The following is a 17,394-nucleotide window of genomic DNA, read 5'->3' as shown; positions in this document are numbered from 1 at the left end:
TGTTGATTTTTTGTATAAGGTTCTATTCAACCCCCCCCCCCTCTAGACTGATTTTCTACCCCATATTCTCACCCAACAGTCGATGTTCTTTGATCTTTCATATTGATCTAGCTTCAATGTAAGATATTAGTTGTCTTGATGCGATGTATGTAGAGAAAAATGTGTGTGATAATTTGATTGGAAGAATTCTAAATATTCAAGTGAAGACAACAAATGGGAAGAGTTCACGTCAAAATATGGTGGCGATAGGTATACGACAATAATTGGCTCTAAAATAATTAGGAAAAATAACAGATTTTCCCTCGACATGTCACAATTTCTCTAAAAAGGAAAATTGTGAGGGTTTGCATGGTATCAAAATTCTCCAATGGTACTCATCAAATATCAAGAAAATTGTAAAAATGAAATATCTCAAGTTAACTGGCTTAAAATCTTATGATTGTCATGACTTGATGCAACAACTTCTACCCGTGGCTATCTGTAGCATTTTTTTAAAAAAAAGGTAAAAGTAACTATAATTAAATTATGTTTATTCTTTAATGTTATATGTAATAAAATACTTAATTTCAAAAAATTAGATGAATTAGAAGACGAGGTTGTTGTAATTTTGTATCAATCAGAGATGTATTTTCCTCCATCATTTTTTAACATTATGGTTACTTAATTATGCATCTAGTTAAGGAAATCAGTTTTTGTGGTCTAGTTTATTTAAGATGGGTGTATCTAATAGTGTGATACATGAAGATCTTTAAAGGATATACGAAGAATCACCACCATTTGAAAACTTCGATCTTTGAAAGGTACACTACAAAAGAAGCTATTAAGTTACGTTTAAACTATTTGTCAAAAGCGGACTCTATAGAAATTCCAAAGACTCGTCATGATGACATATATGAAGATAGAGGTACTCAAGGTTTAAATGTCAAGTATGATTCGAGATGTAGTTCTTCAAGCACATTTGTATATATTGAATAATATTGATGAAATTCAACCTTATTTATATGCTCACAAAAGACTTATCAAGGAAAAATATCTTCGAACGAATGACAAGTGGTTGTTGAAAGAGTATAACAAGAATTTCATAAATTGATTTAATGAAATAATTTCTAATAATGATATTCCATCAGAGACAATTAAATGGATATGATACATGTATAAATTTTACTTTTATATAAAATATTATATGAATTTGATTACTCATTGTTCATTGTTTGTGTGTGCGTGTTTGCAAAAGCAAAGATTTTGAGTTACTAGAATTTCATAATTTAAAGCTACATTATCTTTCTACATCCTTTAGTTTTATAAAATCTCTTGAGAGATCATCATTAAAAGATTTGTATGATGATATGTGATACATAGTATGGATTAATTCATAGTTTTGAAACTTGCATTATATATTTTTTTTCTAGCCACTAGTTTGATGTATTTCAATGAAGAATGTTCCCATTAAATATTAGGTAAAGAAGTTAATATGATTTGAGTCTTATTATCTTTATGATCATGTAATCAAGAGTTAACAATTTAGTTGCTTGAATAATCATACCATCAACTTAATCATATGTTTCATTCAAAAATTAAAATTTCAACTTTGACAAATATTAATGTGATATCATGGTGACAATGAACATCTTATAATCATTAAAGTGCTTCAAAACCTAAAAAAAACACCATTAAAGCACCCAACTGAGAGCATTAAAATTTGTAAAGGAACCAAAGATACATGTTATACTAATATCCAATATTATGTGTGCAAGCATTGAAAAAATACTAAGAATTATCAATGTTTTAGCCTTAACAAACCTAAGCATGGTAATACTCCAGACGTTTTCGCTGTAAATTATTTTTTTACGGGAGAATATTCATTTCTAGTCTCCAAAAAATATTCTGACTTTAGGAGGGATAAAAAGATCCATCAAACGTCACAAATTATCATGTACCTTTAGATCGTCATTGTTCATAAAATATTCAACGCACGCCATAGAATCACTCTTATAGTATATTTACCCTATATATAAATCCTCTAAATGATCTCCCCTAATTTATAAATTTATAATAGAAGGACCTTAATAATTTCAACCAAACCGTAAAAAAAACAAGTGGTTCATTCTAGTTACCTGTAATGGGATTAATGAGCTGATTAAATATAATATGATGATATGAGATTAAAGGGTTAGCGTGAACTCAAGCATTACCTTCACTAGAAACCCAAGCACCCGATAAAATATGGATGTCTCAGTTATCACTGATATTCTAACATTGTCATTACTCTAACACCATCATAAAAGTCTAAATATTACGCCAAATGTAACTTGGATTAAGACCGACCATTGAGCCCACACAATTTTCTTAAAACTTTTGGTTTCCTGAAAGACCTTTAAAATTATAAAATATGATTTATATAACAATTTTCAACCTTGATAGGTTAACCCTAAAAATATGAAGAAAGCACGTGTTTTTCCATTTCAATTAATTTTTTAAATAGTATATTGAATATAATTATTGATATTTCTTAAATAACGAATTAAAATAATAAAAGAATTGTCCTCTGCGAAAATTAAAAATGAAAAATATTAGTTTTCCTTTGATGTATTCTGTTAAATATTGAATTAGGAAAACGTAAACATCAAGCCCGTCTAGCTCAGTTGGTAGAGCGCAAGGCTCTTAACCTTGTGGTCGTGGGTTCGAGCCCCACGGTGGGCGAAATATCTTTTTGAAGTTTTTGTCCAATCAAAGGGCTTTATCATTTTTTTATACATTGAATTAAACGGGCCCAAATTCAAATTGGAATTCTCCTCTCTATTCATTACAAAAATATGATAAAAAAAGCTTTCTAAAAATTGCTAATTATTTACTTAGACTGAAAAACTTGCCATTAACTTTGAACTCCATATACATAAAGATTAAAGGCTAACTTATACTTATAATTTTTTATATTCTAGGTTGTAATATAATATCTATAAGGCAATTCCAAATAATTGATGCAACATATTCCTTTAATAATAAGTAATTATAAATAGATAAATTCTTTAGGTATTTAGAGTTTTGATTAATAGATATTGATTTTAAATTTTAATTTATTTAAATTAAAATAATATTAAAATGTGACACGACATGAAATAACAATATTAAATCTAATGACTTATATCTATCCAATTTAATCTAATGACTTATATCTATCCAATTTAATCTAATGGATAGCATAGTGTTCACTAAATAAATACATATTTACTCTTGAAACAAAAAGAATTATTGTATAGAAAATATTTTGTAATTTCGAAACAAAGGCTTGTAATTTCGGACATCTCGTAACACTCGACGCCGACAGGTAGGATTATTATAACAGCCTAGAATGAGATTAGGGGTGGCAAACGGGCATGCCCGTCCCGTTTAGGCCCGCCCCGCAAAAGCCCGCAAAAAAACAGGGCGGGGCGGGGCAGGGCGGTCATAGTTAAGGATGTGGGCCTAAAACTTTGACCTGTCCCGCAAAAAAGTGAGGGCGGGGCGGGGAAAGCTCATGGGCACTGCACTATTTAAGCCTAAAAATGCAAAAATTTATGTAAATACACGTGCCCGCAAAAGCCTGCGAAAAAAACGGGGCGGGGCGGGGCGGACAAATTTGAGGGTGAGGGCCTAAATACTTGGTCCGCGCCGCACAAAAGTGTGGGCAAAACGGGCATGTCCAGCGGGCCGAGCCCGTTTTGCCACCCCTAAATGAGATGATGTCAAATGTTGTTTTTGCTAATGGAGTGGTTGATCTGGTGGTTGAGGATGTTGTAGATCTAGTTGCTGTTGTTGATGAGGTTATTGAAGAGGCGGGTTTAGAGGAGATTATTCGCGACAATATGGTTATGTTCAGAGTATCCCACGACCAGTTCCAAATATACCATCAATGGGCATTAATTGGTGATTTTATAGTAACTTCATCAGCTCCGGTCGTGTCTTTAGAGATCACTCAGTTAGGGTTCAGCATCCATCGCAGTGTGAGGATGATTACTTATAGTGTTATCTCATTGTATCACATCTTCACATCATCCCACTTACGACTGATGTGAGGCCTTCTGGTGTTGGGGTACCTGTTGATGATGTGGTGTCGCCACTTCCCACAGTTAATGTCGATGCCCGACAATGCCTCCAGGTGATTGCAGTTATTATGGATAACCTCATGGGTTTGGTAAATCCATATTGTAAGATTTTATAACGAATTATCTCGGACTGCAGACATAGCCCGTGGGGGCCTATTTAGACATCTTTTGTATATCCTAGATTTCGTATATTATGTATTATTTGTATACTATTCAGACTTTTTCATCATAACTTTTTATTCCACAATATTTTTTATGACATAACTTAAACATAACTGAACTACAGATGCAACATCAACATTAACGTAAACATAACTTAAGAAACAATTAAATAAGAAAAATTTAAACATTGCCACATGATTATGGACGTTTCAACATCTCCATTATGTCGTCAACAGATCTTGAAAGTCTAGCATCTAACTCGATCAACCCCTTTGTTATCCTACGGAGAAATGATCTTCATATTTCCTTCACATTTTCGTCGGTATCAATCCAATCTTCACGAAACTCGATCTTTTTCACCTTCTTAGTTTCAGTATCAGACGATAATTCATTCAATTTGGACATCAGATTGGCTAGAGATGTGTTGTCATCCGAAAGTCGAAACTCTGTGGGAGGTGAAGCTTTGTTAAATTACATGTCTACCTTAATCAGAAATCGAGGAAGATCCATTTTTTAGATGTTTCTATCAAACATATGATCCCTACTTATACATCTTTGCATTTACTCTAGACCTTACAAAATTGTTAATGCAATCACAGCCCTCCAAAATTGTCGACAGAATCCTGAACGTCCAAATAATTAAAAAAAAATCCTACCAAAAAATTTATTTAAATTGAAATTTACGATGTCCACGTGTAAATTTTGAATTTCCAAAAATTAATTAAACAAATCAAAAATTTTAAAATATCCGGTATATCAAAAACTTAAAATGTATTATAGAAAATTTTGAATTGTGCCGAAAGTTTTATTATAACTACCAAAAATTCCGTTCAAAATTTTCATTCGAAAACCTTTATTTTCTTTTGAACAAATGATAAATTCAAGCTTGGTATTTAAATTTGAATTAAAATGAAACAATGTTAGACATATAAATAAAATGAATAAATTATTTTGTTTAAATTAATACTTTTCAAATAACATACACTTTTATTTAATATTATTTTACATATTATTTAAAAAATATTAAAAAGTATATGTAAAAAATTACGGTCAAATTCCGATTAAATTACAATTTTGATTAATTACAGTTCTGCTCACTTAATTTTAACTGAATTTACGAAATTATTTTCTCTATTTAAAATTATAAAAAAATTGGTCTCCTCTCAATAAAAAATCAATGAAATTTTTATTTTTTGAACTTATATTTTCATCTTTAAAATTTTACACTATAAGTTATCGTGTGTTAATTGAAATTTATTATTCAAAAAATAAAAATATTATTTTTCATTTAATATATCTTTTAATAAATAAAATATAATCAAATTGATCCTTATCATCTTTCTCTTGGATATTGGATATCTCTCATGCATTATCTAATTATTTTGAATGAGTATACAAAAATATTTTAAATAAAATTCAGTTAAATAATATAATAAAATAATATAAACCCTAAGGTAACGTCATTGTATAGACATAAGAAATCTGAAGTAACACACATGCTCATAAGTGCAGCCGAAATCAACAAAATAAAGTCCACATTTATAAATAAATAAATAAAGTTAAATTGATACCAATTGGACATCACCATCATAAAACCAAATATAAAATGGTAGTAATTGAAACTAACATGTATTGGAGATCTACAGTGGAATTTGAATAATTTGCTTTGTTAAGATTATGGATACAAAACAATGAAATAAAGATCAATTTAGATATTTATGGGAAAGGAAAAACAACAACAATAAAGAATCTTGCAATAACAAATCTTTTTAGACAATTCTAGTAGAAGTTAAAATAGCTTCTGTATCTCAATTTTTTAGAAGCTCTCATTTAACTTCAACAACTTTTTAAGGACTTTGAAGAACCATAAACTCTTTTTGAATGATAAGCTTTAGAAACTAAGATAAATATGGCCTTAAACTAACAAAACAACCTATTGTGGGAGTTGAATATGCAGTTTTACCTTAACTGTTGAGCAATCATTGACCCGATTTAGATTTTCCTTTAGACTTTCTTTTAAAACTATTATTCGGAGGTTGTTCTTGTGTTTCTTGCAGCACTTCGCGAAGCATTTGTAACCATAGCTTTTGAAAGTGATTGTTAAAACCCTGTTGAAACCAATCCAAAATTTCTGAATATAATTCTCTTGGATTCTCCTTCCACGCCGTTCTTAACTTGGCAGAGCTATCAATCAACTTGCTCTCTAACTTACTCAACAGATTTCCCACCCTTTTTTGACCAAAAGCTTCTCTCCTCAGAATACTTTCAGGAGGGGCAGACATGTATTTTCGAACGGATTTCAAACATGGACACACCTGACCTTCGAGTAAAGCATAGGCAAACACCTGCACCCGAAGCTCAACATTGTTAATGGGTAATGAGTGCTTTGGAAGCTCCCAACAGAAGCGCCCAAAGGTTGGGATGACCCAACATTTTACTTGGTCAGACTGCGCATCATAAAATGGTCTGGGATCTGTCAGGGGTGGAGAGAAGGTGCACGAAGACTTGGCATTCTCAACTAGCCAAGTTGGATCGACGCTCGTTACTCCATGCATGTATGCTCTCTTTGCACTTGTCTCCCCTTCTTTGTTTGGTCTTTTTGTCTCTAATAGTTCATTGTAAACCAGAAACTCAGGGCGTGCAGTAGAAACTGATGACCAACGATGAATGAAAATACTTTCATCAACCATGCATGATTGATACCTACCAACACGAGAAATCGTCTCTCCATCAGTGGGCCCATAAGAAATTGGAATACGTTTAGCAACCCTATCTGCCCAGCCAGCACATATTGCTTGACAAAGGAGCCTTTCCTCAACCAGAGGAAGAGGATAGTGCACAGAAGAAACTTGCCAAACACGTTCCACATCGTCTAGAGTTCCATGAGTCCATGAATACTCTTGTTCTAAACCACCTTTATCACTCTGATAAAAGACCAGTTTGAGTAGCTGCTGTCTAAGTTTGGACATTTCATCCATGGTTTTGAAATGCAATGCATTATCTTCACAAAATTGTACCGAATTCTGTGAATATTCAAAACACTGCAAGGCATATGCTATGGCTAGGGCATCACTACTGACAATTCGAAATTTTTCACGAGCAGCTTTAGAGGTTTCTTTAAGTTTCTTTCTCTTTGTCTTTTCTTTTTTATCAATATTGTTCTCATTGTCTCCCACGCTAGATTTCTTGGACATTTCTGAACCTTCGCTGCTATCATTTCTTTCATATTGCATTACAAAAGGATTTGGTAAACTCAAAGCAGCAGCAGCTGCAGCAGCATATGCCAAAAGCAGACTTGAACTTCGAACATGCTTGTGTCTTGTATTTTTTATAACAGTAAGGATCATTCTAGAATGACGAGGACTCAAAGGATAAAGTGCCATGGCTTTTCCCAAAAGTGTAAGTTCATCCTTACAGTCAAGTGCTTCAAGAGCTCTCAAGCAATTCTCAGCTTCAAGCAGGGAAGAAGCCTTAAGAGAAGTAGGAAACGGGAAATTCGCAACCTACAAAAAAGATCATAGAAATGAAAATCCAATTTGACCAAGAATCGAGTAAATCAAATTATCAAGCAATAGAAAGGCTCAATAAGCAAGTAGATCGAATAAACACTCAGAAGTGAAATGAAAATATCAAAATTACCTTCTTAATATTCATGGATTTCAAGAGAAGGACAACACCATGAACAGGCACTTTCTCAACTTCAGCGGGAGAGAACTCAGGAAACTCATTATTAAAGGCTGCAGAAGAATATAGGCGATAACTATGCCCTGCTGCAGTTCTTCCAGCTCTGCCTGCACGTTGATCAGCAGATGCCTTACTTATCCATTTCACTTCATATGTCTCCATGCCATTAGAGGAGTTGTAACTCTTTACCTTTTCCCTTCCAGTATCAACCACATACTTTATCCCTGGAATTGTTAAAGATGTTTCTGCAACATTTGTAGCAACAACAACAAGCCTCTCTCCCTCCTTAACTTCTTCAAATACACGAAGTTGAGCTGCAGCAGGCAGCATAGCATAAAGTGGTAGAACAAAGAGTGCACCTGGAGAAGAACTCTGGTTTTCTCTAGTTATTTTCTCCCTGCAAACTTTTGATGCGTCTAAACCATCTCCAGTATTCACCGAAGCTTGCCCAGACAAGCTTTCAAAAGCAGCCTTCAATGAAGCAAGACTTCCTTCCTTTCCCAGGACATCCACAATATTACTATTGTTTTCTGAATCCTTGTGATTATTATCATCATCATCATTGAATTCCAACTCACTCTCCGTTTCTGAATCATAAGAATCAGATTCGTTCGCATCAAAATTATTGTCATCTTCATCATAACTACTAAACCTATCAGTTTGCTGGATGGATGAACTTCCAGACACCTCAAATGCTTCATTAATCTCATTAATATTTATTCCCTCAATAGAACTTGTTTCATGGACCACAGTGCCATCATTTTCCACAGGTCCTTTAACTTTTTTCATGATAAACTCCTTTGAAGCTTTGCGTAGCTTCCTGCACAAGTCCTCTACTTCCCTTTGTCCAGTGACAAAGACAAGTATTCCCCCAGATGGCAGCCTCTTGTGAATTGCCAGGATCTTCTTATACGCTGCACCAATATAATCTGTTATCTCGGTTTTTTTTGCAAAATACTTGGTAACTGGAAACTGCCTTGTAGGAACTTCTATCACAGGTGGGGGAGTGTAGAATAATTTTCCAGAAGTAAAGTCTTGTACACGCAAGGTGGCACTCATCAGCACAAGTTTTAATGGAAAAACCATTTTTTCAGGACTTATACTTTCTCCCGAAAGGATCATCTTCTGCTGGTCATTATAAATCTGTCATAAATAGCAAGGTAATGAGCATGCAGATTATAATGCCGGTGGCATAAATAATATATGTAAGGAAATTATATAATAAGATATTACAAATTTTCATTGCATTGGTAAAATAAACCACTATAATTTACCTTTTGGCGAGTTCTAATTACACGCGAGAGCATCCCAATCAGAATGTCTGTGTTCAAGCTCCTCTCATGAGCCTCATCAAGAATTAGGACGGAATAACGCCTCAATAAAATATCATTCTGCGCCAGAAGGTATTCAGTTAAACAACAAAAGTACATATGATTCTGTAACTCAACATGTTTTAGAGTAACTAAGGTAAGTAAGAATGATTGCATCAGAGCATCATATCCTAATATAGTGTAGAATCATCAATATCATCACAAATTAATAAACAATAGCAAAACTCCACAATAGTAGCAATGATACTAGCAACTATTATGAGTGATAAGCATCAACATAAGAAAGACGAAAATCGTAATCAGTCCATTGTCAGTTTCCAAACTAATGTGATATGAAATATACAGAATCATAAAATGCATGTTTATATAGAGATGATAATATTATCAAGTATTTTGCCTAAAAAATACATGTTCCTAAGTAGATGATTTTCCTGGAATGATGGACTAAGATGTTCTAAAATGAATAATAAATTCAAAGATTCTTTCCTGCAATAAGTTTATGTAACTTACACGGATCCTAAATACAAACAAATGTTTCTAACTTTCCCAAAAACTGAACAAAGGTTTCTCCCTATTTATCATTTGTGACAAGCCTACTCCGTAAAATGAAGGAATGGGAAACATGAGGTAAAATATAACTACCTGAACTTCTCGTAGCAAAATGCCATCAGTCATAAACTTGATAGAGCAATTTTCTCCAATTCTCTTGTCATACCTAACTTGAAAGCCAACCTCCTTTCCTAGACGAACACCAAGCTCATACGCCACACGCCTTGCTGTGGCAAGAACAGCCACCCGACGTGGTTGAGTGACACCAATAACACCACTGCGGGCGTGGAACTTGCTTGAACCATATCCAGCTTCATAAAGAAACTGATAAATTTTGAATTAATGATAAATTTATCACTCTTAATCAAAAGTAAGTTATAGTTTTGAATGATAGACGATACCATCATACCATACTCCAGTAAATATATACTAACCTGGGGAACCTGAGTTGTTTTACCACATCCAGTTTCTCCACATATGATGACACTGGAATTGTAATTTATAGCTTCCATTATCTCTTGTTCCATCATTACTATAGGAAGATCCTTTCTTTTCTCTTCAACCTCTGATGGCCTGTATACATGGACAACAGTAGGAGTAGTCAAAAGCCTCTGTGAAACAATTGGAAGGTTGCTCAATTCGCTGAAATTGGCGGCAGGGTTTTCATCTGTCTTGTCCTGTATCAGGTAGAAAGTGCAAAACAAAAGCATTAAAGTAACTAGCAGATACTCAATAAGGTGATATCTTAACAAACAATTAATAAAAGCATAACCTATTAATTAACCATTATAGAAATTATAGGCACACTACAGTGCATATACAAAACGACTTCTTCCAAATTAAGATAGTACTATATGAGGAAAAAAAAGGATATTTTAATATACACAAAAAAAGAAGAAGATAAACATATATGAAAACTAAAGCTTATTACTTCACAAGTGTCATGTATTCAATGTTCCAAATGAAACAGATGTGTTGTATCTTGTATCTTGATCACACAGAAACCTATAATAGAGAAGGGATTATACCTTTGACTTTGTGCTTTTTATCTCGGTAATAGAACGAGAAATGGGAGAAGAACTTCTGATTTCATCAGGTTGCTTGTCAGTGGAAATGTCAGATTCATAATTTACAACTTCATTTCCATGAACTGGTTCTTGAGAGGACTCCAGGGGAGCGGATGTTGTATACAAGATTTCTCCTTCAGTTCTAAAAGGTTGTATGAAGTCATTTTCTTTAGATTCCTGCACCAAATGATTCTCTTCGTCTTCTGACTCAGGTTCAGTTATACATGGAAAATCCTGTTTCTTGGACAGGTTATTATCATGTGGAATCTCCAATCCTTCTTTTAATAAATGTACTGCTCTCCTGCGCTTTTCCTTCACAGTCTCCTCCTACAATTTATGATGGCAACAGTCAACAGGCAATCACAATATTCTCATAAAAGTATCATTGTTTCTGAAAATACAAATACATACCCGGTTGATATTGCATGATGACTGCAAAAGAGGAAACGCGTACTCAGGAAGCATGTTGTTACTGAAACAAGAATTTGAAAAGTTCCATATTTTGATTAACAACTCAGCGCTTAGCATTGAAGCAGAAACTGTAACAAGCTAGTAATTAATTAACTTACTTTAATGTCTTAATGGCTTTTTCCATCAAAAGTTGTTTACCCTTGTCATCCTACACAAATGAAAGGAGCCAAACAAATTGAGACACAAAACAAAATAAAAGAGAACTAAAAGCATTCCCTTTTCTCCACCCCACAAACCTCTGACTTCTTCAGCTTCCTTTTCTGAGTTTTGCTCAATCTCTGCTTCTTACTTGAATGGACTTTGCCGCGCTCCTAATACAACAGAATTTCGATCAAACAAAGTGTGTAAACATGCAACTTGAAGGAACACATAATCATGTTCAAACTATCCCTACCTGTTCCATCCCTTTCTTTTTCTTCTTCTTACTTGGCAAAATTAGTACATTACTATCATCACCTCCATCTTTCCTTTTCTTCGTCTTCTTAGTCGGCAAAATTTGTGCATTATTATCACCACCTCCAGAACTACCTCAAAAAAGAAAGAAACTATAAGAATAATTTATATCATTAACCAAACATTGATTCACTCTTCTTTTCTTTTTAAGCATAAAAAAAGTCCTCCGTGTGCATCAAATCAGTGTTGTCAATCGCAGAAAACAGTTGTTTGTTCAAATTCAGCTACCAACTAACTGCTTATACCCACTATGTAACAACACTTTGTACTAAATAGCATATTGTTAAACAATTGCAATTTATTCAAATTCCATTACGCTATAGCACAAGTATTTAACAACATTGCATCAAATCATATCTCCCTACTATCTGATGTCCATGCTCAGCTATCAACTGCATTGGCTTAACTATCTCACTACTATACATCACTTTGTTACATTAATTCCTAAAATATCACCACAAAATAATTATGTAATGATGAGTGAGTGCATGCCAATGAAACTCTTATAAATAAAAGAGGTAATTTACCTTTGAGAATTGAACTCGGCATGGTTTCCGAGATTTTCCAAAGTTTCCATTTTGATGTCCTTAGAAGCCAATGCTAAAAACATAAAATTGAAACAAAACAATGAGAAGGAACACTCACTTTGAGCCCTAATTTGTACGACGGCATTTAACATAATCAGTGAAACATCAACAGATAAAGGAGATAGCGAGGTGAAGAGAAAGGGAACGGACCTGAGTGACGGCGGTCCGAAAGTGAGTCCGAAAGTGAGTCCGAGAGGCGCGGGACGGTTGATGGTGGCGGAGGTTTCAGCGGTGGAGGGCCGGAGAAGCAGTGAAGATGGCGGTGCAGGCGCGCTATGGTCTGCCTCAGTTCCAAAACTTCAGTCATAGAAGGTTATATGCAAAATACCATTTTATTATATACGGATTAACAAAAATACCCTTAGGTTTAGACCTAATAATTATTTTATAAATATAATTAATTTGTTATAAAAATAAGGGTAACGTTAATTTGTGCCCTAAGGGCATAAGTTAAGAGATGAATATAGAAATAAATTCTTGAAAAATATGAATTGAATTTATTAGAAATTTATCATTAAAAATTTTATTTATTTTTCCAAAACAAATTTTCTATTTGTGGGTTTCTTAACATGTGTCATTGGGGTACAAGTTAGCATTACCCTTAATTTAATTAGTATCTAGAAGGAAGGTAAGTAACTTAGGAAAAATGTCAGGTTATTACATCCCCCTTGAATTAAATGTCCTCGAATTTCAACTAAACAAGAGGTCATAATACTCTTTCCCTTGCCTCTTTTGGCTAATACGTGCCTCCTCGAATCCTTTTGATCCATTGGTTCTTCTTTTCTTAATGTCTTTTTAGTTTTTTACTCTTCTACAATTCTATCTCTTCCAATATGCCACTCTGGTACGCTTGGTTACGGATTCTCCTAGGGTTCGAAACCCTCCCTTCCTTACACTAAGTATACAAAGCTTCATAAGTTATTGCACTCTACTTAATTGGATATTTTTCATCCTTCAATCTCTCTGTCTTAAATTCAAATCGTGCATCCAAAGCTTCTGAATTTCCATTCTCTTCGAGTCTTGGTTGGAGACAAAATTAGGTTGAACACCGCATAACTAAATGATCTTTGTTACCGATAATCCCGCTAGATTGATAACTCCAAACGGGTCTTTGTCGGGTAAGGAAAGGTATGATCATGATTTTAAATTGCGGTCGTGGATGCGGTTGCGTGTGTTGTGGTTGCTGTGATACGTATTGTAGCCATTGTGGCGTGAATTTTGATTGAAAGATATATGAAATTGAAAAATTCTTGATGTTAATCTTTTATGTAAATTGAGATTTTTGGTTCTCAAACTTTGAGTTACGATGAAAATATGTGAAGAAATATTGGTGAAGTTGTTTGATACGAATTCTAACGTGGTTGGATGAATGATTTTAAATCACACCGCAATTGCGGCCTGATGCGGATGCGGAGACTACCGCATCAACAATATTGAGGCCGCAATTGCAGTTGCGGATCGCAATTTAAAACCATGGGTATGATTTTGCTTAACTTATCCACAACCACCCAAATCAAAACATGATTGTTGTGCGCAAAAGGTAAAGTCACAACGGAGATTCACCGAGATAAATGTCTTACTTCCATCTAGCCTCTTCAATGGTTATAACAATTCACCTTAAATATCGCTTCTCTAAAAACCATTGGATGACACAATAAACATTTAACCATATACAACCCGCAAAGTTCTTCTCATACCAGGTCGCCAACAATTCTTCTTCAGACTTTGGTGGGTCTTTGAAGAACCAGAGGGAAAAGAACTTTGCTTTTGTGAGCTTCTCTCAGAAGATACTTTAACTTGAAGTCACAATCTTGTGAATACTCCATCTGTTGAACCAGCTCAAGATACAGTCTATTTAATCTGATATCGTTCACTAATCTAAACGGAATAGCCATGTGTCAAGCTAGTAAAGATATGACAATCCCATACAACCCCATCTTGAAATTTACGCACAAAGATCCGTTAATATCCTGACGAACAAAAGGACGTCCCCAATTGCATAACTTCATAGTTACTCACACAACTATAACCACCCATGGTCTTCCTATAAACATAGTATCGGCATTTGGTTTATCCCACTGCCACATACACATGAGTTATGACATGCATGGTCCCTCTACATTTAGAAAGATCCGGAAGTGAAGGTACTTCCCCTGTAGCTCGTAGGTCATGGACTTCACGGGTAGTTCTCAGATGTCGAGTGTGACGTGCAGATTATTGATTGTTCTATTCTATCTCATAGGAACTCTAGTCCACATCTCATGAGCATATAACCGGACATTGGGACTGGGATCATTATGATCCTACACTTGAGTGAAAAGGATAACTCACATATCGCATGCACAATAGTGGTATTGTGGCACCATACTTGTATGACAACACTAACATGGAGGTTTAACTTTGAGGCCATGTACTCAGTGAACTGCCCAACGTTGTACGACGATCTCTACACGTACCGTATCATTACGATAGTCAGATAACTGAATAGGTCTCCTTTTAGGCCATGCCTCTCTAGTCCTTCCAGTCCCAATCTTGAGGAATACCAAAATTCAAAAGTCCCACACTCTAGGGTTCACCCATTCGGGAGACGATCGAGTAAGGTTTGGCTTTATGATACTAGCTTACAACGTTATGCTATGTATGTGATCATTCACACAGTACATGCATACGGGATATCCAAGGGCTATCAAAAAATTGTGCATACTATGGTTTAAGTTTTGACATTAGGGTCCACAACCATCATGCTAATGGTATAAAATAGCCACTAGTCTTTATCCATCTAATCGTCCAACACCTAGCGTGATTCTACGGTCTTATTCAGAATTACATGAATCATAACTAGCTTGGAATATGATCTCCTTCGGTCAGTACTCAATTTCTGATACTCCATGAGTAAGTGTAGCATTCAAGATGATTGGCAAGCTATTAAACTTCCACTCACCAAGTTTAGTATAAAGGGTCTTTGATTCCACTAACATTGGGTAAGACTCGTGTCAGTTTATGGTCATACCTAGTGTAGGAGTCACAACATTTAGTAACGTTTTCAACCTTTTACAAGGTCGTCTTCATCAAATATGATATAATTGAATAGAGTTAGAAACTAACTCTTCGTCCTTTCAAGCACGTAACACCCACCCGATCAATCAGAAAAATCTTGGTCCTCTGCCTCAAACACATGATAGTTTTTCATTCGTCCAACAGGTCTTTCATTTATCGCTCGTAATTGGTAATGACCATTGGATAAGGAATTATAACTGATTCAAAGCCCAATCTTTTCACGAAATTCCCTCGTTGGATTTTCTTGTAGGTGCCTTTTGGATTCTCCACTTAGGAGAAATCATCACCATGTGACTTGTTTCTCGAAATAGAACCCTTTGACCATCAAGCCTTGCACCTCAATGTGTTCTTCTTTCCAATTGATTCATTTGCTAGACAGACCATCTGAAAGATTCACTTCCTTCTAATAGAAATTCTTGAATGTTTCTTGTTCCTTGGCTCTTGTACTGGGGTCTGAGGTCGTCTACCACTTTGTGTCTGATGCACCATTCATGCCTGAAAATTCTCAACATTCCCTTAATCAACCAGCTTCTACTACTTGAGTTTGAGTCACCTTCGATCTTATGCATCCTCGCAACGGCTATGTCGTGATCTCGCCTATCATGTATAAAGTTAATGAGTTGATGAGGCTCAACGACTGAATATTATGATAGTAGAAATGAGACTAGCAACACACACTTATGAGGAACAAGAGAGTTGCTAGTGATGTCTCATTGTTGGGTCGGGAATCGACTTGCTATGATATCAACTTTAACAACCTAGATAATATGTGTCTAGAATTATACTATATGGAATATTAAACCGGTATTGAGTACAATCAAAAGCGTTTAAATGACATCTAATACATGTAATAAAAAAGTACAAGACAATCAAAATACATGACAGAAACATTTAATACAATAAAATACTACATATAGGTAATAACATAGTGGAAAAATGTAAATAGCTTATGCCTCCAAGTCTTTGAGACATCGCGCCTTTATTTTCTTTCCGAGATGAGCTACCTGAAATATTAATATAGGGTGAGATACAACTTATCCCAGTCAAGTTCTCATATCTTAGAAGTCCTTTCACCCATAAGGTGTCCTAATAGTCATTTGTGACTCTAGTGAATTATTCCTTACAGGATTTCAACAATCCATGGGTACTAGGACAAGCTCCGTGCATGAGGGAGTACTTTGCCAATTACCACTTATTTAAGACCATTTTTATACCATAGAAGTAGCTGAAACTAGGGATACCATGAATGGGATAAGTGGGTAATCTTCCATGATCAGTCAGGGTTAGTCATTATTCATTATCCTTGTTCATTATACCCAAAATAATTCATCATCAAGTCTCTATTAAAGCCTATGCTTCCTTAGATTATTTTCTCATACACAAAACATGGTTCTCCAATGATTGGTATAACATTAGTCATTAGTAGTTAGTCCTAATCATTAATTCTTGATTACAACTTATTTAAGGTTGAGGCGTACCCTAGAAGCAACTGAAACTAGGATACACGTGAGGTTAAGCGAGTAACCCTTCATTATTGTCGAGGTCATGGTCATTAGTCACTGATTTCCACTTATTCAAGGTCGAGGTGTACCCTATAAGCAGATGAAATTAGGGTACCTATGAGTATAAGTAGGAAATTTATCATTATTCATGGATCCTTTCGGTAGTATCAGGGTACCAATCATTAGAAGAATGTCACATAGGTCTAGTGCTTGAGGCGTCGGGTCACCATATGCATTAGCCAGTCATCATGAACAATCATACATTCAATGATTTACAATTACTCCAGCATGTGATAACTCCCTAAATGAGCTTTCCAAAGCACTTGATCGCGTCTCATTCTGAGTTACGGAACTTAAGATACGCTAAAATATGTGTTGCTAAGATTTATGCACTAAAAGTCTCGTTATGTGAGGTCAAAACGAGCTCTCTCTTAGCCAACCATCTGTGG

General features: G+C 34.9%; 1 protein-coding gene and 1 non-coding gene across 2 annotated transcripts; one reads left to right on the top strand and one right to left on the bottom strand.

Annotated features, from left to right (window-relative positions):
• Nucleotides 1–2,627: 2,627 nt before the first annotated feature.
• On the top strand, nt 2,628–2,700 carry TRNAK-CUU (transfer RNA lysine (anticodon CUU)). The gene has a single exon. It is a non-coding gene; the product is annotated as a tRNA-Lys (tRNA).
• Nucleotides 2,701–5,834: 3,134 nt separating this feature from the next.
• Nucleotides 5,835–12,713, bottom strand: LOC127101121 (ATP-dependent RNA helicase DEAH13). The gene is made up of 12 exons (XM_051038453.1): nt 12,537–12,713; nt 12,327–12,399; nt 11,741–11,870; nt 11,583–11,657; nt 11,445–11,494; nt 11,287–11,347; nt 10,837–11,202; nt 10,243–10,485; nt 9,902–10,132; nt 9,203–9,319; nt 7,884–9,071; nt 5,835–7,747 (listed from the first exon to the last, which is right to left on the bottom strand). Exons 1-12 carry the CDS (start codon nt 12,691–12,693, stop codon nt 6,224–6,226), a joined length of 4,215 nt encoding a protein of 1,404 aa, XP_050894410.1. The 5' UTR covers nt 12,694–12,713; the 3' UTR covers nt 5,835–6,223.
• Between the last annotated feature and the right edge of the window lie 4,681 nt (nt 12,714–17,394).

The sequence above is a fragment of the Lathyrus oleraceus genome, chromosome 7 (genome assembly GCF_024323335.1).
Source record: "Lathyrus oleraceus cultivar Zhongwan6 chromosome 7, CAAS_Psat_ZW6_1.0, whole genome shotgun sequence".
In the NCBI taxonomy this organism is placed as follows: Eukaryota; Viridiplantae; Streptophyta; class Magnoliopsida; order Fabales; family Fabaceae; genus Lathyrus; species Lathyrus oleraceus.
Note: the sequence above shows the minus strand (reverse complement) of the source record. Positions and strands in the feature narration are given on the sequence as shown.